This window comes from Ascidia mentula, chromosome 7, assembly GCF_947561715.1.
Source record: "Ascidia mentula chromosome 7, kaAscMent1.1, whole genome shotgun sequence".
Taxonomy (NCBI): Eukaryota; Metazoa; Chordata; class Ascidiacea; order Phlebobranchia; family Ascidiidae; genus Ascidia; species Ascidia mentula.
In genome coordinates this window covers 5126154-5153474 of record NC_138572.1, presented here as the reverse complement: position 1 = coordinate 5153474, position 27321 = coordinate 5126154, and the positions used below count along the sequence as shown (strand labels likewise).

The following is a 27321-nucleotide window of genomic DNA, read 5'->3' as shown; positions in this document are numbered from 1 at the left end:
CGCGGAAGTGTTCTAGAACTCCGGTCATCGCCGATAACAATTAGCCGGGAGTGCCTGGGGCCACGTTGCGAAGGCGCAAGACAGTGTCTGCGTGCGGAAAGGCGCGCCCAGGTTGCCAGCCACTGATGTCAGGGTGAGAAAAAAGTTTGGGCGCCCATATTTGAAAGGCGGCGCGAGAGTGGATAGACATCATTCGAAACTCGAGTGCTTCCAGGCTGAACTACAGTTGCAAGCCCAACTTTACTGTGGATTTTTGCTGCTTTTAAAAAAAGAGGTATGTTGCATACATTTAGTTTTGAACTCTAATGTGGCGCAAATACAAAATTACGTGGATTAATTTTGCGTAATATCGAACCGAAATAAAAGTGACTCTTATTGCAAATATGTGTGATAGCGATTATGATTTGTGAAACGCCCTTTGTCGTAACTTGACTATAATTGAAAACAGATTGGTTTACTGTGATTGGAATTAATGTAGAATAATTTTTTTAATTTGTATTTTTTGCACTGTTGCAATCGGTGTGTGCGATTTTTATGACTTCGCTTTTATTTCTTTGTAATTTGGTTGGCCATCTTTAAGATTTATTAATGCAATACATTGAAAGTGCATTTATGTCAAAAGACTAATTAGCTCAAACTTTTGAAACAGCAATATATTATTAAAACTTCTTCCATTGCACTTGAAACAAACACGTTATAAAACGCAAACGCAATGTTTTGTTTTTATTTATCTGGCAACCTTCATGGCGGATATAACATTTTTGTAGCGTTCGTCCTCCCTTTGCGGTAATTGTTTCAATTTTTTAAACCAAACCAGGTGAACAGGACATTGTTAATAACGCCTAAACGCCGGCAGACAACGCCCTCGGTCTTGAGCAGCCTTGCGCCAGGTCAAAACTGCCCTCAGGCTGTCCGCTTTGTGGACTGGCACCTCTTGGCCGGAAGAACTTTAACGCCAACCGCGCATATTTTAACTGTGTCACAAAGCAAACCGTTGCACGTAATACTTCCGCGTGTAACTCAAGTACTATTGGTCCTCGACCGCAGGGTCGTTTCGCGGTAATTAACCTGAGCGCCGTGGTCTGTAAATTATGAGTTTATTGCTGGGAGGAAAATGACAATTTGGTGATTACGTGACTTCAATTACCAACAGGGCGTCTGTCGGACGTCCGTTAACACGTAACGAAACTGCCACTGTTTCGTCACAGTGAGTCTTAATTATGACGAACAGTATCATTTAACTGACCACAGTGGTGGATGTAGAAATCTTGTTGCCCACTGTAAAGCCTGTGATATTGCAAACAAAACACCTGAATGCCACAAATATTTGACATGCTACAAAAAGTTGTATCGTTGGTGTCATAGCATTTTTCGCCGTGATGCATTGACCGCTTTTATAGGCGATTAATTTAAATATCGTTTAATTGCCGTGTTTGCAAGTAATCCTGGCAAAGGTTAACGCCCTTGCTCCGAGTAGTAACACCGCTTGTTTAAAAGAATTGTTTAAATTTTTGCTTACATTGTCCTTTTTTGCAGAGCAAACAGAATGAAGATAGCAGCTCTAGTGCTCGCTCTAGCGGCAGTTGTGTGCGCTGGTAAGTGTCCACGAGGCAGCATTATGTATTTGTTTTGTAAAAGTTTCTAAACAATGAAATGACGAACGCTCGCAGGCTCGAGGCCAAAAACACATTACATTAATTCGGAAATAAAATAGAGTTTCTTACCAATTGTTGTTTGTTTAGTGCCAACGAATTCACGACCTGACGAAACAGGATATGGTGAGGGTTTTGTTTAACACACACCTGACAATTTTTACGTCCTAAAGTTGAAGTTATGTGCAAATTTATAAAACTAAAATAATAATATTAAACTGTTAGTTTTTGTTCTTAATCCATTAAGTAGATTCCAATGTTTTATTTTTTACCACTCATGCACACACCGTGGAAATAATTTGGGAGTTTAGAATATTTTATTTTTGCACAGATATCGATAATATGGCTCTCCTCTCATCCGCTCTTGTGCTGGTCAACAGAAACGGAGGTTCGAAGTTGTTTTAATCTTTATTTGTTTGTTTTTTTCAATTCGTTTGGTTTGAACTTATTGAGTAAGATTTGCTACTCTGAATAATTTGTTGCTGAAAATGCCAAAATTTTACTGACTTACGATTTTGGTTAGCCTCGTTAATGTTATTGGGAAAAACAAACACGATTAATTATAAACTGCAAGCTTTTAAAATCTTTTTAAAACTATATAACTTATTAGTCGTGTGACTGTTTTTTAATCACGATAACAACCTGTCTCCAGGAAATGTTACTGACACCATTGACATTGTCGTTCCTTACCTCATGTATGACAACTTGGATTTCTCCAAACAAATACAGATGAATGTACTCAATTCAGCTGGTCTCACTCACAGTAAGAATGACAAAGACTTATTGTTGTATTTAACAGAACTATACTTGACAACGAGTGTTATGAAAAAAACTATTTTGACATGAATTTGTACTTTTATTTGAATTCGTTCAACAATATATACGATTATATCAACTATTTATATTTATGAAATTACGAAATAAGCTTTCGTTGTGTTGAATTCACATCACACAAAATGACTTGTAAACGCTCATAGTGCTGCAAAAATTTACCACGTTAATTGTTTTGTGCAAACGCTCTGTCGTAATTATTCAAAAACAAATTTTAATTTTTTAGCCGAGTCTATGAGAATTCTGACAGAATTGTTGCCACTGCTTAAACGTGATGGAAAAACCACCCAGGAGCAGGTTTTGTCGATTCTGCTCGCCGTCAACCAATTCTGCAGGAAAACTAAAGACACTTCGGGACATTGTAAGTATTTTGTTACTATTTTGTTTTGCATTCGTATGATATGCCTACTTATCATGGCTAGCTCAAAAACAGACCAAACAACCCTTATTTTTCTTGGTAAGACAGCGATATTTTCGTTATAGGCCCAGAAGATGAACAGACGGTGCTACCCCTCATTGCCATGACCACCGAACGCGGTTGCGAAGCCAACGACATCGTCAGCGAAGCTGATGAACTTCCTGAAGGAGAAATGTGCGTTTGTGAAGAACAGACTGACATCATGTTCTGGGTTTCTCTCTTTAACCAATTCTCAAAAAAGAGTAAGTTGGGGTTCCACGTGTTTTGTTGTCGTTTGTTACCTTTTATTTTTAACCTTGACACATTTATTTTTTATGGATAATTGCTGTAGACATTAAACAAACGACAGTATTGTAAACTTTTTCTACCTATAATGCGGTGACAGCAGCCATGAACTGGTTTATAACTAACAGCCGCATAATCCTTGTAAGAAAGTAGAATAGACCAGTTATCATAGACCTTATCGTAATTTCCAACAGATATCACAACGAAGTTACCAGATCAACTTCCTGGTCTCATAATGATGGTCCTTGATGAGGCAACTTGCGAGTATGTTGTAAAAAAATTCCTTTTATTTGTCTGTAAATATGGACACACACGCTGTTTTGCCACTTGTATTACAGTTTGTGGTGCGGGTAGCTTTTAAACCGCGATGTCTTTAAACACTTGTTTAGTATTGGCTGATTCCGGCTACATTGAATTGCCACCATGTGATTTATATTTAACCGCAAATAAAACAATGCAAAAATGAAACGTAATCTAAATGCGTAACCCTATGTGTTTTACAGGGGTACTTTGAAGCAATCTCGTGCCTCATGCAGCTGCTCCAATATCACATCTGGACACGAGGCCACACTTTTCCAATACCTGATTACCTCACCAGCATTGCAAGAACTTCTTTCTCGTAAGTTCATCCTTCATCGTTACCCTTTTGTATTTCCCTTTGGCAAGTCAGGCTGTGAACGTTTAAACCGCTCTGGCCTAGAGTTTTTCTCAAACGATTTTTGGGGAAATTGACCAGTGTACTTCCTATCCAACTAAAGTACATTTATTGCAAGAAATTTGAATATTTAAACAAATTTTAGAATAATAGACGGTGATTACCTTTGCCGTAACTGGTTATAGTACAAGTTTAGAAAGACGTGACCGCTTTGAAAAACAAATATAGATTGGAACTATTTAGGTGACATACCTGTAAAACTGGTTTGCTTGGTTTGCTCAGAACAAATGCAACTTAAAATATTTACACAAAATATTATCATTTCTACATAAGTCAACAATTGCGCTAGTTATCATAGTTATGCAGTGCGTTTAATTTTTTATGTTTTCATATAGATCCTATAATAGCTAAAAGATCATCTTGTTCCTGATAATCACCCGTTCCCCGAAAACCCTTTGGTTTATAACTTTACTGTACTGTAAAAACGTATCAATTTGCATGTAAGCACCTTATTGGTTGTGGCAAGTTTGTGTCCGGATAGTCGTGATGGCAACGGGTTGTTAGTGGATCGATCGGCACCGGCCTTGTGCTGCCTGAGGGCAAAACATTCGCTAAAGCATTGCGACGCCTGTGCCTGCCTATCCTTTCCGATCCGCACACGGATATATCCTGGGAAAATTCTTCGCCATTTCGGTCACGCGGTCGAGCTTAAAGTCATTTTGGTTTGGTCAGAAAAAACCCTTCCCTTTCTAGAACAAACTCTTCATTGTAGTTGCTTTTGATGTGTGATAAATACCAGTCTGTAAACATGAACCTTAAACACGACAACAAGATCCCATCAAGTTGTGTTCTGTATAGCTTAAAGTCAGTAACAAAAACTTTACAGCTGATACAAATACACTGTTTATATTGCAGCCGAACAACGAAAGGCGCTAAAAGCAGCTGTGGGCACACCAGCGCTTCGCCAGTCCCTTACAATAGATAACTACATATTTTCTGCGTTGGCCAAGGTAACCTCTCCGCAACTCCTCTCCCTCTTCACAAACAATGGACAAGATTCCAGTGCTCTGATCAGACAAATGATTTTGTCTAGCATTGGTAAGAATTGAGAAAGTTTCATTGCACATAAATCGTCATTGAATAACATTTGATAGTCTCTAAGGTTTCATCGGTGTCCATGTAATCATTTTGTCTGCACTATATTGCTGTTAATTTACGGTGCAGCCGTTCACGCAAAGAGAAAATTATGATTAATTGTAAACTTTACAGCCAATGCTGTTTTTTTTTTTGAAAACAAACACGCCTCATATGATTAACCGAACGAATGACGTGACGCTGCGTAGGTCTCGACTCTTCTATGGTTCACATTCTCCTTAACGGTGGATTCAATGACGGAAACAACAAGGTTGCTATGATCAACTACCTCACCAACCTCGGTTTCATTGATTCCTCCATCCTTCCGCTTCTACTTGGAGTTGACAATGGAAGAGATTTCTATTTCTCAAGTCTGCTTAATTCCGTACGTGAGGACTGTAGTGGCTGTGACATAATTTTTACTTGTTGTAAATCGTTTGGTTTGGTTAAATCAATCAGAAAAGAATTAAACTGCAAATAAAACTTTTAATGATTTTACCATTTTTATATTCACTTTACACTGCAACTGATTTCTACATTTCCACGGCATGTTGATGAGACAAAAAGGACACTTTAAGCTCAAAACTTATTGCAGAATCTCATATACTTTGATATCTATATGATTTATTACAAACGCTAATTTCCGTCATGTTTTTACCTGCAGGGCTCCATCGACCCATTGATGGGAATGATTCTCCTGGCATCACAGAGCGGTGCTTCAAGCTCACAGCTCCTCGAATACATTACCACAGCTGGTAAGTGCGTTCCACTAAAGGGCCGCCGTATGTGTTTTGAGGTAGTGTCAGATTTGTAAAAACCGAGCTATAATTTCACATTCATCGTTATCAAGTTACGATCAATCGTAACAATCGAAATTCGTGTTTTTTCAAAACAAATAGTATCGCTTTCTGCTAAATAACGATACGACAACGATTTAAAAATACCCCGGGCGCATTTCTTAGCAAAATATTACGTTACAGTGTTGATGTATAGGCATTGGTTCGATTGTATGCAAGGTCAAAATTTTGGCTCTGGAGCTTTGAAAAAACGTTGTTACGTTGTTATAAGATTGTTGTTTTTTTATTTATTGTCTTTTCAGCATACAAAACTGCTACAAGTTATAATGTAACCACTTGGGTATTGATTTTTACAATCTACTTGTAACGTACCACACACTCTTTCTTTAGCATTTCCTTTGTGTAGCTTATTTTACTTGTTATATAACACATGTTTATTTTCGCAGTTTCCGGATCTCAAGACCCAAATTACTTTACCAGTCTTGGTCGCCCATACGTCCCTGTGCTGCCATCTGGTGTCTACCCCGGTAGTCAGCTTTACTTTGCCCATTTTGAATCGCTCGGAGTCAACACTTGTGCTCTTCACGACCTCCGCACCAGGTAGGTTTACGTCACGACTGATGACGTTATTAAAACATACAGATTGATAAAGCGACCTTTGCTTTAAAACTGTTTAGACAGTGATTAAACTGCGGGGAATATATGGTATTTTGTGAATAATATCATTTAACTGGATAGTTTGCTTCGTGATTCACGCAGTTCAGTGAATTGTTATTGATTTAATTAATAAATAAAAAAAAGCTATTTATTCAATTCAAACTCCTATCCGTTTTGTTTTTCGCTTGCGGTATGTGGTTATAGAATAATTTCAATATTAACGTCTATTTCGTTGTCAGGTTCGACTGTGGTTACATTGGTATCTCTGCTGCTGAATGTGAAACCGCCCCGTACTGCTGCTACAACGTAAGACGATAAAGATACGAATCTTCAAATTAATATAAACTTTGAAACAATATATATTAATATTTTTGCAATCCTCTTTGATCGAAAATGAGCAAACAACTTTTCAAAAAACGTTAGCAAAGGTTTCAGGGATTTTTTATTTGTTTAAGGACTAATTTCTTTTTGTTTTCAGCCTGTCTTCCTTACCGATATCGAAGTGCGTAACGCAACCGACGGTCAAATCACCACCGCTATCGCAATTCCGTGGTGTTACTACAACGTTTTCTACATCTATTTCAACTCATGTGAGTCAGATTAGTTTGAAACTATAATAAAAAAATCTATCTTGTCTCCTGAACATTTCCGCAACCGATTGAGCCAACTTTGTGCCTAAACCAGTAGTTCTCCAAATTTTGCATCGTTTTGAGTTTCAAAGGGCATCGCTTAGCAATTTAATCGCGGAAACTTTTTTTAGGAAAAAAATGAATCGTATTTCTGCTTTCCCATCGTAATTTGTTCTGTAGACATTATATTGCTATCAGACTTTTGGTCTAATACATAGTAATAGCAACGGCCTATGTTTTAAAAACAGGCACAGTATACAGTACCCAGTATTTTTTAACCTTTTTGAGTCACGGTACACTTATTCTATCAAAATAATCTTGCGGAACACCAAATTGTTTGGAAGTACTGCGGCATTGTACTTAACCAGCAACAAGCTCGCGCAATTACATTCTTATTGTTACAAAAGAAATCTTATTGTTACACAGCATTAAATGAAGCAATTCACGATGGAAAATTTAAACTGGTGATAGTGGATGATTACTTCCACAAAGCTATTTACACCCTTTGTGATAAACAAGTGATTTCCGACCCGTGTTCCACGGAACATCAGTCAAAGTAATAAACTTCTTGCGAAACACCTGAAGATCTTTCACGGAACACTGGTGTTCCGCGGAACACCGGTTGAAAATCACTGCAGTAGACAACCAAAAGACTCCAGCGAAAATCTAATCTGGTTTCGCTGCTTAAACTTTCATTAAATTTATAAAACCTTTTTAGATTACATGCCCGTGAAAAGACCTGGTGAGTTTGCCTCTCCCATCGAATGCTTGCCCCTGTTCAAGTACGGACTCAAATTCGACAAGAACTTATACCATTTGTACGATCCATCAAACCCTACCAATGGAATCGGTCGATTTATTTACGAGGTACGTCCATGACCCCGTTTGCGAGATGCAGTTATTTAAATATGCCTAAATGTTTATTTAATAACCGGAGAAAAATAAGATAGAAATCTTTGATAAAGTATCAGATTAACCAAACAGTCTCATGGTCAACAAAGACTTAGTGTCTGAATTTCTCTCATTTAAGTTGTATAAGAAAAACCCAATACAATAAGCGAGAAAAATTGGTTTCCAGCTTTCGTAAGGTACAACATCCAAAAAGTTATTTTTGTGTTTCAGCGTCGTGAGTGTGGTTTCCCCGGTATTACCGAGTTTCAGTGCATTGCCATCCGTGGTTGTTGTTGGGATGGCGACTCCCCATACAGACTAGCTCAGTGCTACGTGAAAAATGGCCCATCCCAATTCAACATCAACTACAACACCATTCCAGAGGCTTACAAACCAAGTAAGCTTTTGCGTACACTTTAGTTATCAGAACTATCTTCAGACACACAGTTTTCTGCAACTTGATAGTTCAATTAACTTCATACTAAGCTGTAAAAGTAATTTGTACATTGACATAAATGTATTTGATACAGCATACGGACAGTGCAACATCAACACCTACCAGATCCCATTGTTGTACTACTTCCGTACTCCATGCCATTACCCGATTGACTACTTGGCATATGGCTATGATCTATTGTCTCTGCCGAATCAGTTGGACTGTCTTACCAAACTTGGTAAATAACGCAAGGCTGTTTTACATAGAGTTATGCATTCTTATGTCCAGTTTCGTTGGTTTCACAAACATTCAATGTGGACATATTCGTGTGTAGATTTTAAGTTATAAAATATGGAAATGTAATTCAAATGACACACTACCTGAAAAACTACTTGATTTTCACTGGCATTTTGAAGCTCGTCGTTTTGAAGCATCAGTCTTTCAGTGCATGGCCATCCCTTATTAATCACAAACAAACTTTAACGCTGTGATTTTGACAGGATGTTGCTGGGAGCAAAACGATGAAATCGCAAGTAACTATCCTATGGCAGCAAGATGCTATCAAAGAGAGGGCGGCCAAGGAGCTAATGTTGTGCCCACTGGTCTTCCTACAGCAGCTCAGCTTATCGCCTACAGAGCGGGAGATGGTACGTTTACGGCGTTTTGGACTATTTGTGTAAAATGTTAGCGTAGAAAGTTGAGAACCACTAGCTTACACTATACATATAAAACTGACTTCCGCACTTCGCAGTTGGTGTAGTCCTAGTGGTTAAAATACAATCTTAATATAACTTTCATTACCAGTTAATTCAGTAAATCGTTAAACCTACGCAAACAAAACGTTGTTTAAAAAAATATCGGAAAACTGTGTCTTTCAAAAAAGCAACACAATTAAATGGATTACAGAACTAAACTAATTAAAATAAATATAAATAAGAATAGCAGTGAAAAAAGTATATTCCGATAATCTAGCAAACTTTAAATTTAGGAATATGACTCACGGTTTTGTATCTTTAGGACAAACTATACAGCTCACCTTGTTGCTTTAAAAATCATAGACAATGATTGATTGTAGTTACGATCAAATCGTTTGCAAATTAATTTCACATCAGATATATGGGCTACATTGGTTGACTTAAAGATTTATAAATTATTCTTTTTTATCATATCGTTTTAGTGTAAATTTTCAGAAGGCATTACCACAATACTTACAATCCTTTTTCTTTTAGGATCACAAAGTCCAGGCGACCTCTTTAACGACAACGGCTACCCCAGCGTAAAACCATAAAAAACAAATCCACAACAACAACAGATCCAGCGGCATTTTCGCCACTAACGTCGCTTGTATTTAATATTTCTTTGTTATTTTTCTATGCCCTGCAACATGAAGCCTTTCAGTAACCGTAGAAAACACACAAAGTCCTGTCTATTTTTCTAATGTCCTTTTTACCGCCCCAGACCGTTTCGGACTTGCCTTAGCAAAAGGGTTTTATTTTTTGCCTTTTTCTCTGTGTCAAATACTCCTCGCCCAGTATAGCGTATGTGTGCCTCAGACTAACCTGTTTTCTATTCGCGAATAAAGTAATCTGAAAGCGCATTTTCCCACACAGGCACTTCCACGGTTGCACGTGTTGTTGTCTGATGCTTATTAAGGTAAATTTACCGCCCTTGGATAGGCACAGTGGCGTTTTGATTTGTGCGATAGTATTCAAAAAAACAAGATTGTAATTTGTGGATCGCGCGAAGGATAAATATATCATGTAATAAATAAACTCTTTTAAATCAAGTTTTGTTTATAATATATAGTGTTAGGCTGCAGCAACCAGTACACTCTTTCAAACAACGTAATTTACAGCTTAGATGTTATCTGAAACCTTTGACATTTGTCAGGCCTCACATCGTCAGGTTGAGAAACACAAGTTTCGCTCGAGGCAAATTGTTTTAGAAGCTTTCTTTGCAAGGTGAAAAACGAGAACTTGATTACGCCGACAGGTCACTTTCCGGGCGTATTTGGTAGTGATGGCGAAGACTGATGTTGCTACAGAGGTATTCGTTGATAGGAGTTTGACCTTTATTGGCCAAAGACGTGAGACGTGTCACCATTAAGGCAGTTTTATTCCATGTAGAATCGTGTGACCAGTATGCAAAAGAGCAGCAAAACATAACAGTAGAAAGCAATAAAAAATTTATGCGTTAATGCAGTTTTTTGTCCGAAGTTTGAATATAAGAATCCCCATTTTCCTGAATTCTTTGCTCAGCTGTTTTTAGTGGAGAAGACAAAAACGAAGTATGCATTTTAAAGTTTTTGTTGTGTTAATTTTTATTGCTCATTCCTATAAAGCTCTGGGAAACGATTTCACGCCAACAGAAACATACGAAAGAAAAGATTTTCTCGACAAAAACGAAAATGTGAAGCTTTTCTGGAAATTCGACGACACGGACATCACATTTGAGGTTATTGGTTGAGTTTTTTCTTTCGTGTAAATCTACCATATTGTGTGTGCAAAGAAGAACGTCTTATAACATTTTACCTTTAAATTGTACGGACTGAAGTTCAAAATAGTTTGTGTGCCAACTTAAAACGATATGCTGTATTAGGTCTTTTATAAATCTTAAAGGAACTTGGTAAAAGGCTTTTTAGCAGACGTGGAAAATCCATTGCAAAGTTCAAAAAATTGTCTGCGTATGATTTTAATTTTCTAGGGGATATTAGTACATACAATATAGTAACTTGATAGAAAGCTTTGTATGTTAAATTAATGCCTTGAAATTAAGCACGCCCTTATTTTCGCCTTACTTTCCAAAAGCGCATGAGTTTTGAAGTAGGTGAAAAGACCAAACCAATTTCGCCTCACGTGCACGCGATCGCCCCAGGGAAGAAAAATTATCTTGGTCTTGTGACAAAATCATGAGACTTATGGGTCACGTGATATCGTGTTATTGAATAGAGGTCTTTTCGGAAAATTTATTTTACAACGTCATTATCTCCTGCGGTCGATTACGAGTCTCGTTCAGAAAACACGAACTGAATACTCAAATGAACACACAAACACTACTGTTGCCTCAAAGCGGGCTATTTTGATGCAAAATGGATACAAATTTTACATAAAATCATCCCTTTTGCTGAACATTTAACATTAAACTTTTAAACGAGAATATTTTTGTGTTTGTAGCTTCACGTACAGACGAATGGATGGATTGGAGTTGGGTTTTCCACCAAACCAGGAATGAAAAACGCTGATATCGTTGTTGGTTGGGTGCTCCAGGGTGGTAACAGCTATATCACTGTAAGTAGCCGGTCGAGTTTTGTATTACAATAAATTTTTGAAAGTGTTTTAAAAGCATACAATTTCCAGATCATAGATAAACACGAGAAAAAGTATCGCAGAAAAACTGTTTTTTTATTTTGGAAAAATTCCTAAGTTTTTAAAGCTGAGACACTTGTTGGATGTCGCCTTATGATAAATTGAATAGATTTGGTTTTTGAATAAATTTAGTGGATAAGTTTTTGAGTATAAATTTTTGATATAAAGGATCGTCACGGACCATCGTACGGCAACGGCTTCCCAGAACTGGATGAAAGTCAGGATGTGGAGCTCCTGGAGGCAAGAGAATGTGGAGGAGTCACAATGATCAAGTTTAAGAGAAAACTGAAATCCTGTGATCCAAATGATTTGAGTATCGGAGTAAGCTTTTGCTTTTTTTGCTGAAAAGGTCTCTTTGTGCGTTTAATTCGAACACCTGTATGGCCAAGGAAAAGCCAACAAGGCCATGGTCCCTTTTAAATTTCTGAAATTAAGATCGTGGTCAAAAACGCCCAAAGGCAATTTTTCAAATCAAACACTTAAACCTATTTGCTTACCTTAAACGTATAAAATATTTTAGCCCCCCGAAAAAAATTTGGCCACTGGTTGAATGCCGTAATATTTTTCACATTGATTGCTCGCCGACGTGGAAGTTTATTGTATTGTTCTGTTGTATGTTTAAGGAAGACACGCTGAGAATCATATACGCTTATGGAATCGACGATCCAACATCCAACGAACTCACTTGGGCTGATATTCACTTGTCATCTAACAGAGGTAAAGCAATATTGCTCTTTGTAGGAAACACAGTCCTTGTTGGTCCGAGCACCAGGAAGCAAAACTGCCTGTCACAATAACTTAGAAGCAAGTAGAGTGAGTTAACCGGTGTTTTTTTCTTTGCCAATAATTCCGTTTGCTGCAACAAGATTGGCGGGATGGAATTCACCAAGAAAAAATACGGGCTGAAATTCACTTTCCTATATTTGACGCCTGATTCACTTACCGCGCTATTGTGGCAACAATTTTTGGTCATCACTTGATTTGTTTAAGGATCGAAATCGGCGGTGCTTCTGAGTGGTTCTGTTCCTCCTCCTGATTACGGGAATGAACATCGTGAACACTTTGACATACTCAACAACGGCCACCCCATTCCCATACAGGATACTTACTACAATTGTAAAATGTTCAAAATTCCTGAGCTGGACAAAAAGCATCACATAACTCAGGTAATTTGGGCCTAATTTTCAGAACACATAATTTGTTACTTTTGCTAACAGACAAACATGTAATTTTCAATTATTGTTAATGTGCCAATAATGCCATACTATGAACCCTAAATGCTAGGCAAAGTATCAATTGAATGATATGTACGTTTGCATACCGCCAGAAAGACTATACCTAAATTTCAAGCTATTCATTATACGAAATTTAACAAATATTAGCTTGTTAGAACACATCTCGCTTCAGATTCTGTCATGCAAAAGTAAACATTACCTTTGATTTTCAACAAATTCGGAACATTGAATGTGCATTGATAATTATAGCACAAAGTTATACTAAATTGCGACAATTAAAGGCTCAGCATTTTGTACAAGTAAAAATCTTGGCATAGCTCCAAATCAGTTATACATCACTAACTGTGGATGTTTGTTCGGATCACCTTTCTTCTAGAATGTTTTAATCGTGGTGGCAGATATTTAAACTTTGTTACAATAAAACATCCAAATTTAGCGATGTAAAACTGGTTGAATAAAAAACTCTTGGTTACAATGAAAAACTCCCGTAACTTATGTGCCAGAAGAACAATTCTTATTAATTTACTAGGCCTGACAGCAAGAACTAGATATTTAAACTGCCTTTTGCACTATCGGTTACCAAGCAGTTCCGTTTGGCCATAGTGCGCTCCACAGTGGTTCGTCGTCTCTGTTGTTCGGTACCTAGTATAGGGTACCCTGCAGATCGACGTTGACCGAAAGGTACCACAAAGTGGAGACTAGTGTGCCTGCTAGTGTGAAAGCTAGCACAGTGCCACACAACAGCTGCACTGATGAGACCTTACAGGTCGAAACAGTGCGTGTACACACCCTGTCTGCAGCTTTGCAATATTATGGCTTTTTTTGCACATAAACTATTAAGTTTTAAAAAAATGTTGTTTTACTCCAGTTCGAGCCGATCATTGACCCAAACTTTGTGGCAAATGTTCACCATCTGGTCATCAACGTTTGTGGAGCGAAAACCCCAGTAAGTTATGCCGTACTTAACTATTTGAAAAACCCCTAATTTGTCATGTCAATAAGTTATGTTACTTTGAGTGACTAGCAGTCAAAGTGAAACCGCTGTGAAACAAAATCTTATACTAGAACGAGAGCTTCGTGGGACATAATGAAAGATGCTACGATGGAAGTTCGGGCAGTGGATTTGTTGATTGTAATTACGTCATCGGAGGTTGGGCTGTCGGAGGAGGGGTAAGTTAATGGAATTTATTTTTCTATGTCTTCATATTTCATGTGTCAAGTGCACATGACTATGACGCAAAGATCCCGTGCCTTAAGCTATGGAATATTAGTTGTTTGTGGGTATTTTACGCTGACGTAATTTCTTTTTCGACGACATTGGCAATTCTCCGGGATTATCTTGATGCGGTATGCGCATGATGAACGATATTTACAAGAAGTAACATGGATTGGGCACCGAAAAGGTTATCGAGTATGCCGCAGAGACGGTGATTACCTTAACATTATCGTCATAATCGATAACCTTTAACTAGCTGTGCCAATTCGAGTGCTTTCAAATGTTGTTTTATGTGCGTTATATTTGATGCAAACGGAGTTCTTTCATCATCAAAGTTAACAAAAGCTTTGTATTTTGAAGTGCTGCGTTTTGTAGTAACGGAACAACAAGGTAAATCAGTTAGTCGCAAAACCTTAAACGATGCATTGAGGTTTTGCTGATCTGCAACGCCTGTCATGTTTTATAGAGTTTCTACTTTCCGAAAGAAGTGGGTTTAGCGTTTGGTACCGCGGATTCCCCCAAGTACATTGTGTTGGAAACTCACTACGACAATCCGGATCTAATTGGTATAAACCAATGTTTTCAAATTATTTCCGTAAAATGTTCTTTCTCTTGCTTTTATGGAGGCAAATAAAGTCTTACCTTTTAATGCGCTACATACAATGCATGGTGGCCCAAACGCACGGCATGTAATACACAATATAATATGCATATGTAGCCCTATAATTTGTATATTTTTTTAATATAGTTTTAAATTATTCAGGGAGTTAACTTTTGGTAGGTAGTGTATTTTGTCACGGCAGACCATGAATCTCATCTTCTTTGTTAAGTTGGATAAGCCTAACGCTTATGCTGGCCCGCCTGTACAGGAACAATATTGCAGGAGCCTTACCAAACATGTTGTTGATATCGGTTAATAAATATCAACGTATACAACAATATGCTACATTGAATTTTGCAATGAAAACACAAAAAAGCAATGTTTTAACCCCTTATACCTTGTCACAAGTCAACCTTAAATAAACCCTTACTTTTTACAGAAATACTCGACTACTCTGGTTTTCGGGTTCACTACACTGAAGATCTTCGTCTACACGATTCTGGCGAGATCACGGTTGGTTTTATCACTACCGGTTACAATATGGTCATTCCTCCCGGCCAGGATGATGTGGCACTTTACGGCCAATGTGATGCAGACTGTTTGGCTGCCGTAAGTTCTATCTAGCCTTTCGTTTTGGACAAATCTGGGTGCCCTGACTCGATATCCATTATGGCAGTGTTTCCCAACCGGTGGTACGCGTACCACCAGTGGTACGCGACGACATTCCAGGTGGTAGGCTTACGAAATCTTAAGTGATCTAAAATTGCTTGTTACTTCATCCCCTACGTTACTTTGTAACACTCAACCAAGTGGTATGCGTTGAATTTGTTACCTTCAAGTGGCACGCAACCACAAAAAGGTTGGAAATCACTGCATTATGGTCTATATCGTTTTAATTTTACACTAATTGTTGGGCATTTAGGTGAGTGGTTTCCAACAAGGAGTTTGCAAACCTTATTGCTTGTATAAAGGGGTTCATGACTACACAAAAATTCGAACCACATGCGATAACTAAAATATGTAAGATAAGATAATTTGACACAATAAATAATTAAAACTAATTAATACCCCTGATATAAGATAGCTGACCCGGGGAATGTGATAAGTGTGTGTGTCAAGACAAAAAAGCAAGGCACTTATTATTTTACCTTGCAAAATTTGAAACTGACCCGCCCGAACTTAAAGAAAAACAGGTCGCCAAAGACAAACTGTACTCACGCTTTACATAGCCCATATACATTATGCTGAGGACTGCAATAATTTAACGCCTTTCCTTTTTATCCCAGGGTATGGACGCAATAGGGGTGGACCACATTACTGTGTTTGCAGCTTTTCCTCATACACATTTGGTTGGAAAATCCGTTCGCGTTCAACACATCAGGTACCCTGAACAGTGATGATATATCATTTTGCTTTTCAAGTTTGTGTCCTGGCGACTTCGTTTAATTTTCCAACTTACATTTTTTGTATGAGCTTTATGATAAGGTTATATTTAATTTTATATCTGATGTGTAATATTACCGACTACCTTTATGCAAAAAGTATTTTGTTCGTGAAAAAAGGTCTTCGTTTTCACTAATATTTCAACGAGATATCGTCTGTATCGCTGTGAAAACATAACGAACTATAAAAAATATAAAATATTTGGTTGACAATTGTTGTAGAAATGGGACCGAACTACCTAACATCATCAAAGACGATTATTTCGATTTCGATTATCAAGAAGCTCGATCGGTCTCCCCATGGAAAGTTATCAAAAAGGGGGATACCCTTCTGACTCGCTGTGCTTACGATACTTCGGCAAGAACAAAAACTACATTAGTAAGGACCCAAAAAAAATTAAAACCTGTTCTATTTCTAAGTGGGAAGTTTTCTAATAACATTTGTTTGTCCGGTGATTTAATTTAACGCTAAAACTAAAATATCCAAATATTGTTCAAGCTATGTTGTTCTTTGTTTGGCAACCTTGGGAACACAATGTACTTTCAATAGGGTGGACTCGGAACAAAAAACGAAATGTGCTTGGCTTTTTTGTATTACTATCCACGTATTCCGATTGGATCTTGCATTAGTTATCCGAGAGACAGCACGTATACATTGAGCTACATACTCGGGGTACAAGGTGTAAGGTAAAAACATTTTTGACACATTTTCCCGCTTCGGATAAACTAACAAAGTGGCTTTTACAAAATAATAAACTCATTTTAATGATGATTAGGCATTTGTGAAGGTGCAGCTACATAAACTTTAATCCAATAATGTTTTTCGACTCTTTAGTTATGTCGCCAAAATAAGTTAATCTTAATCGTTATTTATTTGTGTTACTCACAGATTTTTTAGTGCAAAGCTAAAAGTATTTGACTCCTTGATATTCCCAACGGTCACGATTGCATTGTGATTTGTAACATATTACGCCGTTTCATTGCACATTCGTTGGTCAATGTACTTTCTTATCGCATTTGTGAAGTTGCAACTACGTTTGCTAGTTTTCAGTGATTTGACCTAAAGTTTGCAAGTCATAATTTGTTTGTTTCAAATCGTGGTTTCAGATTCGGGAGAAAGACAAAAAAAAACTGACACCTTTTTGCATCCACTGGGTCACTATTCCTTGTAATTTGTTTACAATTTGATTTTATTTGCTTTGTTAATTAATCTATTTGTTATTCCCAAGGTGGGAGAAAAAGACACCTGGGTGGGCTATAGGTTCGCTGGAGGATCTCATCGTCACCCAACCTGCTCATCTGGCCAACATGACGATGGCTGAAGCAAGTGACAATGTGAGAAATATCATAATTGTGATCCTATTTGAGTAAGAAACTGATGCTTATTAAAGCAAAACATGTTTCCAAAATTGAAAGCGCTTCAACACAAGGTTTATTTTGATTTGACTGTGAAGTTTGCACCGGCGTCACGCAAAAGGATGCTGGAATGAGGTTAATTTCGTAAAGGAACGTTAGAAATACCATAATTGTGATCCTAAGAAAAGTGAAGATGCTTAAGAATAAGAAACTGAAGATTCCTATTAAAGTGACATAAGTTTCCAAAAATGAAAGCGCTAGGTTTATATTTTGATTTGACTGTGAAGTTTGCACCTGCGTCACGCAAAAAGAACTGTTGCTGGAATGAGTCTGATTTCGTGAAAAAAGGTTTCCAAAATCGGGCTGTGGAACAAACAGTTCGATAAACCAGAAATACTTTTGTTCTTAACAGTGTAATACATTTTGGAATGTTTTGCCGAATGATTTGCAGGCAACAGTTTGAGTCAAACTCAACCAAGCAACAATTTTAATATTTTAATGTTTTTCACAGTTTGATTGGACAAAAGATAAGGTTGAATTTTACGAACAACAGACACAGAATATGATACAAAGTCAATACTGCTCATCAACAGAACCTATCAGCAATCCGGTATTTTTCATTAAACTAAACCACCACTTTTTTTAAGTTAACAAGTGAGCACTCATTGACATCTTGACATTTGGTCCAGTAAGATATACCCTATGTCGTATTCTTTACCATTGTTGGTTCAAAAGCAACTATTATGGGCAATTTTGTGACCAACTTTTGTGGTTTTGTAATATTAGCATCGCACAGAAGTAAAAAAGGATTTCCAAAATAAACTGCTAAATTTTAGAGTGGACCAGCAGTAGAAATATAAAGTAATGCGCAAATATTTTACAAATACAAAAAGTTTAACTATTATTTTGTTAAGTTTTAATTAGATCACTTTTTACAGTTTATATTTGCAGCGATTTACATCGAAGCCAATGGTTCAAATCAATGAACCTTACGTGGAGAGCAAAACCGACTGCAGTGCGCTACCTAGCGCCGAGCTCATTACTGAAGGAGTGGCCACTATGTGTCTCACAACACCATCCACAGAAGAGGGCAGTGGTCCAGAGTGAAAATACATTTGTGTCAACTGGACATTTGGACTGGATCTGAATTACTGATGTACATAATTGTATTGTGTACACCTATGTTCCTGAATATAAAAAATTGTAAAAATACATTTTCAAGCAAAAGTTGCATGAAACAAATATAAATTTAAAGGACCGTTGGGTCATTTTAAACGAAACGAGCTGACGTGTTCCGGTTCTAGGCAGGTTAGGGCTTATCAAAGTGTTTTTATTGGAATAAATCCATCTATACACAGCTAGGACCCAACCTCAAGCATCCAGTCTCATTTATTTCTCAATAAACGTCAAGCAATTCGGTTCAAAAATTTCTGATTATTTTTTTGCCAAAGTTATTTTGCTGCAAAAAATGATGTTTTATTTGAAGTTAGGGTGAGACGACCAACTTCCTTTCTCGATAAAAGAAACGAGATTCCAATGTGTGATTTGCCCTAAGGTTAAATATTTAATGTAATAAACTTGTACAAAGTTAAACTTTTGCCATGCAAGGTGTGTATGATACATATTGCTGTGTCAGGCTGTGTCTCAACAACCGGCACACATTTTTTTAAATAAGAAGTAATTTGCAGCTTAGATATTATCTGCATCTTTTTGGTATTTGTAAACCACATAATATCAGGTTTTTCAACTGTTTTACGCTTGAGGCAAATACTTTTCGAATTTTAGAAACGCAAACTCGATGCAGTCGACAGCAATGTTCTCACTGCAAGATTTTATTGGTCAAAAACGCGAAATGTTACACGTTACCTACAAGGCATTTTTATCTCATATAATCGTATCATTAGTGCAAAAGCAGTAAGACATTGCAACAGAAAGCGCTAAATATAAGGTTTATAGACAGGAGTATATTAATAATTACGCCGATTTTCTTAAATTATATGTTCTGTGTTATATAAACGAAAAATAGCGAAATAGACAAAGACGAAAAAAATGCAACTCAAAGTTTTTGTTGTGTTAATTGTCCTTGCAAATTTCCACCAAGCTCTGGGAAACGATTTCACGCCAACAGAAACTTACGTGAGAAAAGATTTTCTCGACAAAAACAACAATGTGAAGCTCTTCTGGAAATTCGACGACACGTACATTACATTTGAGGTGCCTAGTGTGTATTTTTTTTACGTGTAAGGCATTATGTTCACCAAGAACCTTCAAATAACAAGGACTGATAGTTTAAACTCAGGATCCTTTTTAAAATCTTAAAGGATCTCGGTAACGAATAAAAAATATACAAGCATGGCAAAATCAAGGTTATTCAAGGTCAGCTAACTATCAGTTAGATTTGCAAATTTTAAATTTTTTGTTAGTTTTACAAATTTACAACGACAAAATATAACAGCAAAAGTCGATTCGCTCCCTCTGGAAACTCTGTGATTTGTACTAAACAATTATCAGTTATTCAAGAACGTACTTGTGTTTGTAGCTTCACGTAAAGACGAATGGATGGATTGGAGTTGGGTTTTCCACCAAACCAGAAATGAAAAACGCTGATATCGTTGTTGGCTGGGTGCTCCAGGATGGTAACAGCTATATCACTGTAAGTAGATGGTAAATTAAAGTTTTACAGTGGACTTAAAAACATCTTAAAGCAACTACATTTCCAGGCCATGTAGATAAACATGAGAAAAAGTCTTCCAGAAGTTTTTTATTTGCTATTCGGGGATTTCCTTGAAATTTTGAGAACAAAAATGCTCATAATTAAATAAATTATCTCTGTGTTTTCTGCAATACTTTTTGCAAAGAAGAAACTCAAATTTCTGCAACGATCACAATAAATGCTGTTCGCTGCAGTCATGAATTTTATTTTTGATTAACATTTGGTTACAAAAAGTTTGGTGTCTTATATTTAGGATCGTCACGGACCATCGGACGGCAACGGCTTCCCAAAACTGGATGAAAGTCAGGATGTGGAGCTCCTGGAGGCAAGAGAATGTGGAGGAATCACAATGATCAAGTTTAAGAGAAAACTGAAATCCTGTGATCCAAATGATTTGAGTATTGGGGTAAGCTTGCTCTTCGGTATAGGCGCCAAGAACCCCAAAAGAGGGGTTTGTGTTGGTGGCATTTGGTAGCCAACCCTCCTAAAATTCTGAAATAAAAGTGTGTGAGCATTTGGTTTTTTAAATGTACATGAACGAAATAGGCTCACCTATTCGTGCTTCGTCGAATGATATTTAAATACCACACACTAATACTCGCACACCCACATAATAAGCCTCCCGCCCTTCTTCAACAAAATTTCGGGTTGACTACGCCTCTGGTTGGGTGCAGTTAAATGAAGTTGAAGTCCATTGTCAAAAACATTTGACTTAGTTTCATTTTGAGCTTTGATTTGGATACTGTGTCATGTTTCAGGAAGACACGCTAAGAATCATATACGCTTATGGGGTTGACGATCCAACATCTAATAACGAACTTTCTTGGGCCGATATGCACTTGTCATCCAACAGAGGTAAACTAGAGTTTTGATTGTATAAGCAATGATATTATCCTCTCTAAAGGAAACACAATCACCTTCACCTCCCGAACTCAGCCATCTGACGCAAAACCTGTAGGAACTGATTTTTTCATGTATCCACGCCTTATTCTTCATCATCGTTTATTAGTTTTTTGCTCGCGATCATTTTTAGAAATGTGCACGATTTCCCGCACCCCCTCGATTTTAGATTAATACGCAAATATTTTATTGCAACAGGTAATTGTAATGAAAAGACTGTTAATCTCTTAAATGGCGCAAGCGATTTGTAAAAAAATGCAATCAACTGTCAACTGTGTGTCATTGACTCCAGGCGAATCACAAATTTCGGCATGCGACCCGCTTGTAGAGTCTCTACCTCCAGTTTATTTAGCGACAGTATGTGACGAAACCAAGGTATCTGGGTTAACGAGGGCCTTGATTTCTTGAAGACTTGTGTTTTAAATGTAGAGGTATCTGGCCCTCGGTTAGGCATTTTCTTTTTCTCTGCGACAGCAAATTGCTGCAATTGGTATGTGGTATCAAGCAACAAGCCTCCAATTATTTGTCTGCTGACATAAATTAGAGGCTTGTTGCTTCATAATGCATTTATTGAGGAAGTATATGTGACTAACATCTGAGACTTACCGTTTTATTGTAAATGTTTGCTTAAGGGGCGAAATCGGCCGTGCTTCTGAGTGGTTCTGTTCCTCCTCCTGATTACGGGAATGAACATCGTGAACACTTTGACATACTCAACAACGGCCACCCCATTCCCATACAGAACACTTACTACAATTGTAGAATGTTCAAGATTCCTAAGCTCGACAAAAAGCACCACGTGACTCAGGTAATTTAGGTCCGAATTTCCTATTCTGATAATTTGTAACTGTTGCTGCAAGACTTGACGTAATTTTTATGTCAATATGCCAACAATGTTTTCTTTGCCACACCAACACGATAATCTCTAAGTCTTAGACAAAACATTAGTTGAATGATGTGTACGTTTTTGTACGTTTCCGTATTACCAGCAGAAACACTGTACCTGAAGTATTACAAAGTTATAAAGAGTAACGTATCATTTCTAACTCTTTCGTAGACTATGTATAGTTTCAAAAACATGTTTTATTTACAACAAAATTAGGAACATTGAATGTGCATTGGTTGTTATAACTAGAGGCTGCTCGATTGCAACAAGTAAAGCTCTTCTTTTTATACAAACAGTAAAAATGTAAAACAGTTACTGTATAAGCCCAAAAAATTACATCGCCCTAAATTGTATGTTTTCTTGAATCATTTTACTTCTAAAAATTTTTAATTATGGTGGTAGATCCTTCTATCACGTTTTAAATAAGTGTTGTTTTAATTCAGTTTGAGCCGATCATTGACGAAAACTTTGTTGCAAATGTTCGCCATCTGCTCATCAACGTTTGTGGAGCGAAAACTCCCGTAAGTTCGGCCGTACTTAACCCTTTACTTTACATTTTTTCCCAAGTTGGTGCAGTGTTGCCAATCCGGTTAAAAAAACCTACATATTTCCAGTTGTCCAACTTTAATTAAATTGATGTTCCTTCATACTGGCATATCAGAATGAGAGTTACCTGGGCCATACTTATCCCTAGAATTAACATTTTGTTTTCAGTTTTGTAAATTCAACGCTATTATTTGATAATCTTCCATTTTGCTGTGCCCTGTAGTAGGTTATTCCAATATGATCGATTCTATGGTGTAACTGTTGTTGAAATAAATATGCTATGCATTAGAATGGAAGTAACGTTGGTCAAAACGAAAAATGCTACGAAGCAAGTACAGGCAGCAAATTTGTTGATTGTAATTACGTCATCGGAGGTTGGGTTGTCGGAGGAGGTGTAAGTTAATGGAATTTATTTTTCTATGTCTTCATATTGCATGTATCAAGTTCATTAACTTACGTTGAGAAGGTTTGTGTCTCCAGTTTTCGAATAATAGAAGTTTGTGGTTATTTTACGTTATTTGATTTTCGCGACGTTGGCATTTCTTTTTAGAGATTGTCTTGATGCGGTTTGCATGACAACCGCAGATGGCAATTCTCTTTGATATTTTGGCTATACCCGATAACCTTTACGTTTTATCAGTGCTCATGCCGTTTTACTCCTATGTTATTCATTTACGTTGGTTTGGGTGCAAACGAAGTGCTTGATCTTTATTTGCAGTTCACATAAGATTATTTTTTCAGTACCTAATTCAAAGAGCAACCAGATAAAGTAATCGGTTGCAAATATTTTTGAGTACACATTGACTTTACTCATTCACAACGTCTGTCATTTTTTATGTAGAGTTTTTATTTCCCGAAAGATGTCGGTTTTCCGTTGGCTACCGCGGACTCACCCAAGTATATTGTTCTGGAAACGCACTACGACAATCCGGATCTTATCGGTAACTAAACCATTAAAAATAGGTTTTGGTCACCAGGTAGCATGATGAAGTATTAAACTGTTCGGCAGCTTCGGTCAAGCGCCCGACCCGTATACCAAAAAGAAAACCTGATCGGGATTGGTGGGCGGGATAACCTTGGTTCAAATCCAGATGTGGTCAAAAAAATAAAAATAAAAAAATAAACAAATTGAACGAGTGGAATACCTTGTCAGGATATCATGGGTTCAAATCCCGGTGTCGTCAACAACTGAGTGTTAAACAGCTGAACCCTTTTGTACTTTGTGTCGTGTAATTTATTACACAATGAACAGAGTGCTGGTACAAACGCTGACCTGTAGTACACACCAGAATATCCAAAAAACTTCATAGTCCTAAAAATAGCCTTGAAAAATATTTTTTTTTAAATCGGACAGACAGAGTACTGACAAAAATACGATACTTCGACATCAAAAAGAAGCGTGTTTAAGTATTTTACGTCGATGATAATCCTTAATATAATACATTAAAGTTTCAATGAGATTACGCAATAAAATGTTTTGCCCACAATCCCTCCTATAAATCTTAATATTTATACAGAAATACTCGACCATTCTGGTTTCCGTGTTCACTATACTGAAGACCTTCGTCTACACGATTCCGGTATGATAACACTTGGTGTCATCTCCACTGGTTACAACGTGGTGATTCCGCCTGGCCAAGAAGAAATGGCGCTTTATGCCCAATGCGATGCTGGCTGTTTGGCTGCCGTAAGTTTTCCTTAGTTTGGACAAATCCATATCTCCATAACCTTTATGATCTATACCGTTGTACTGTACACTGATTGTTACAATTTTGCTTGAGTGATTCCTTCAAGGGTTTGCGGACCTAATGATTGGTTTACGTGATAACTCATTATGTAAATAGGGTATTTGAATAAAATAAGTAAATGACTAAATCCAAAGTAATGTGAATAACCAAAAGATGACTTTTTGGGGGGTTCGCAATCACGCCTGACATCCACAGACTTTATGCAGCAATTTGTGAAAATTTAAAGCTTGTATTTGATCCCAGGGAATGGACGCAATAGGGGTGGACCACATTAATGTGTTTGCAGCTACTCCTCATACACGTTCGGTGGGAAAATCCGTTCGCGTTCAACACATCAGGTGCCCTGAACAGTGACGATTGATTTTTGTTGTATGTATAAAAAAAAACTATATCTTGAAATGTGTTGTAGAAATGGGACCGAATTACCTAACATCGTGAGAGACGATTATTTCGATTTCGATTATCAAGAAAGTCGATCAGTCTCGCCATGGAGAGTTATCAAAAAGGGGGATACCATTCTGACACGCTGTGCTTATGATACTTCGGCAAGAACAATGACAACAGTAGTAAGAACCAAAAAATCTTGTTCTATTTTATAATGGAAAAGTGCAATTGCTTTCATTTTCGGTGACGTAATTTAACACAAAAATATCCCAATATTGCCAAAAACGTGTGTTAGTATAGTTATTTATACGATAGTCTTGAGAACTTACTGCACTTTCAATAGGGCGGACCTGCGAAAGAAGACGAAATGTGCTTGGCTTTTATGTATTACTATCCCCGAATTCCAATTGGATCTTGTTTAAGTTATCCGAGAGACAGCACGTATACACTGGGCTACATACTCGGGGTGCAGGGCATAAGGTAAGGAAATTAACTTTCTTTGCGTTGATCAACCAAGCCTGTGCTCTTTTAAACTGATGTACAAATTTTTAATATGGCTGAGCATTCGAGAACATGCCACCAAATACATTTCAATTATTTCGTTTAAGCAACCTAAATCATATTTTGTTTGTGTTCTGCTCGTAGAGATTTCGAATTTTTCGGACAATACTTACAGTATTTGACATCTTGACAAATTTTATAACGTTTATAGTCACGATACCTTGTTAAGTTTTTGTTTCTTTCTTTTGTCAATTAACCCAGCAGCAGTTATACACTAGGTTTGAGAGAAGGTCTCCTAGTTATTCCCTAGGATCGTTGGTGGATCTCACTATCACCAGACCGGATCATCTGGCCAATATGACGATGGCCGAAGCAAGTGACCAAGTATGTATTACTATAGTTATGCCTTTGTAAAATGTAAATCTGTAGTTGGATGTATTTCATATTCCGTGTTAAATAAAGCGTCCTCTGTACAATGGCTTTATTTTAGATTTTTATGTCAAATCTATTTTATGCTGCGAGATATCAGATTGCTGTCAAATCTGTGTCTCCAACGATTCACCTTGCTGTCTAATCGTGGCTGTCTAATATTTGACAATTCCCTTGTTTGGCAAACCCTGTTTTGATGCAACATACTTGTTTGTTTCCATTGCCCCGCTTATTTTTTTGTTTTTTTGTTTTTTATTGTCGAAACTACAAAACGTATTCTCCACACAGTTTTGATGTTTTTAACAGTTCAACTGGACAAAGGATAAGGCTGAATTTTACGAACAACAGACACAGAATATGATGCAAAATCAATTTTGTTCATCCACCAAATCTATCAGCAATCCGGTATTTTTTATAAAATTACAAAAACGATTGAACACGCCCTCCATCGACCTCGTAATGTGTTTATGTATATTTAGGCCTATAAGTAAACATATGTCAAAATTTTCACCATTTTTAGGGCAAAAGTAACTGTTGTAACTGGTTATATTGTAGACTTGTTGTAGTGATTTGAATTTTTTACATCAAACTAAAGTAAAATTGCACAGAGTATTTCCCAAAAATACTATGGAAATACCCTGCACAATTAATTACAAACATACGAAGTACAACTTTTTTCAAACTAATTGTAATTACATTTTGACTGTTTGTATTTACAGCTATTTACCCACAAGCCAATGGTTAAAATCAATGAAATCTACGTGGAGAGCAAAACCGACTGCAGTGCGCTACCTAGCGCCGAGCTTATTACTGAAGCAGTAGCCGCTATGTGTCCCACAACACCACCCACAGAAGAGGGCAGTGGTCAAGAGTGAAAATACATTGGACATTGGACCCATATACCAAGAAAAAAACCTGATCGGGATTCGTGCCCAGGATATCCTGAGTTCAAATCCCGGTGCGGTCAAAAAAAAAAAAAATGGGAAAATACATTTGTATCAACTGGATCTGAATTACTGATGTACTTAACTAGCATTATGTATCTATTTTATTTCTGAATTCAGAAAAAGTTGTAAAAATACATTCAAATTTCAAGCAACAATTGCTTTAAAATTATTAAATTATGAAATGTGCCGTATCAGTCTTTTGTCTACGACTGAATCGTCCTGCTTTGGCACTCTTTAAAAAGACAGACTTTTATATTAAAAATTATTGTAACTTTAAGTGACGTTAGGTGATATTTACAAAACCGGCTTGTGCGTTTTCGGTGCACTTAAGGTAATAGCAAAGCGTTTTGATTGCTATGATGTCATCTATACCCAGCCATGCGCCTCAACCAGTAATGAACGTATCCAATCTCGCATTATTCATTTCAAAAACTTCCGATCAATGGTATTTTGCTTCAGGAAATGATGATTTAATCGATTCAAAAGGAGGCCAATTTACGTTTTCGAAAAGCGTTTTACGTTGTTTGCCGAGTATTGTTTCCGGCAAAATCTGGAAAACAATGTTGCTTTTTCTCCCAAAGGCTGGTTACGAATCAGCGCTGTTGAGTCAGCTTCATTATAAAAGATCGCACTGACGCTAATGGTGTGTCACTTTAAATGAGTGATT

The 27321-nt window shown here is 37.2% G+C and overlaps 2 protein-coding genes across 4 annotated transcripts; both read left to right on the top strand.

The window, feature by feature from the left end:
- The first annotated feature begins 201 nt into the window (after nt 1–201).
- LOC145908494 (uncharacterized) lies at nt 202–10059 on the top strand. The gene is made up of 20 exons (XM_082995793.1): nt 202–274; nt 1537–1595; nt 1743–1778; nt 1984–2040; nt 2305–2415; nt 2710–2844; nt 2967–3143; nt 3381–3450; nt 3690–3805; nt 4757–4939; nt 5185–5360; nt 5640–5730; nt 6219–6372; nt 6669–6735; nt 6908–7019; nt 7777–7925; nt 8181–8346; nt 8480–8623; nt 8886–9032; nt 9615–10059. Exons 2-20 carry the CDS (start codon nt 1547–1549, stop codon nt 9671–9673), a joined length of 2199 nt encoding a protein of 732 aa, XP_082851919.1. The 5' UTR covers nt 202–274; nt 1537–1546; the 3' UTR covers nt 9674–10059.
- Nucleotides 10060–10486: 427 nt separating this feature from the next.
- Nucleotides 10487–26735, top strand: LOC145908497 (putative DBH-like monooxygenase protein 2). 3 transcript variants are annotated; one of them, XM_082995797.1, is made up of 15 exons: nt 10487–10839; nt 20140–20253; nt 20567–20719; nt 21072–21168; nt 21846–22021; nt 22543–22620; nt 22935–23039; nt 23487–23586; nt 24163–24332; nt 24637–24731; nt 24803–24959; nt 25121–25257; nt 25557–25662; nt 26014–26112; nt 26427–26735. In XM_082995797.1, the coding sequence occupies exons 1-15, from the start codon at nt 10675–10677 to the stop codon at nt 26580–26582; spliced, it is 1908 nt and encodes a 635-aa protein (XP_082851923.1). In that variant the 5' UTR covers nt 10487–10674; the 3' UTR covers nt 26583–26735. The 3 variants fall into 3 exon arrangements, with proteins under 3 accessions (XP_082851923.1, XP_082851924.1, XP_082851922.1); XM_082995798.1 differs by lacking the exons at nt 20140–20253; nt 20567–20719; nt 21072–21168; ... (9 more) ...; nt 26014–26112; nt 26427–26735 and adding exons at nt 11559–11672; nt 11919–12071; nt 12374–12467; ... (9 more) ...; nt 18112–18210; nt 18552–18827 and having other exon boundaries at nt 10520–10839; XM_082995796.1 differs by lacking the exon at nt 10487–10839 and adding an exon at nt 19613–19814.
- Nucleotides 26736–27321: the final 586 nt, after the last annotated feature.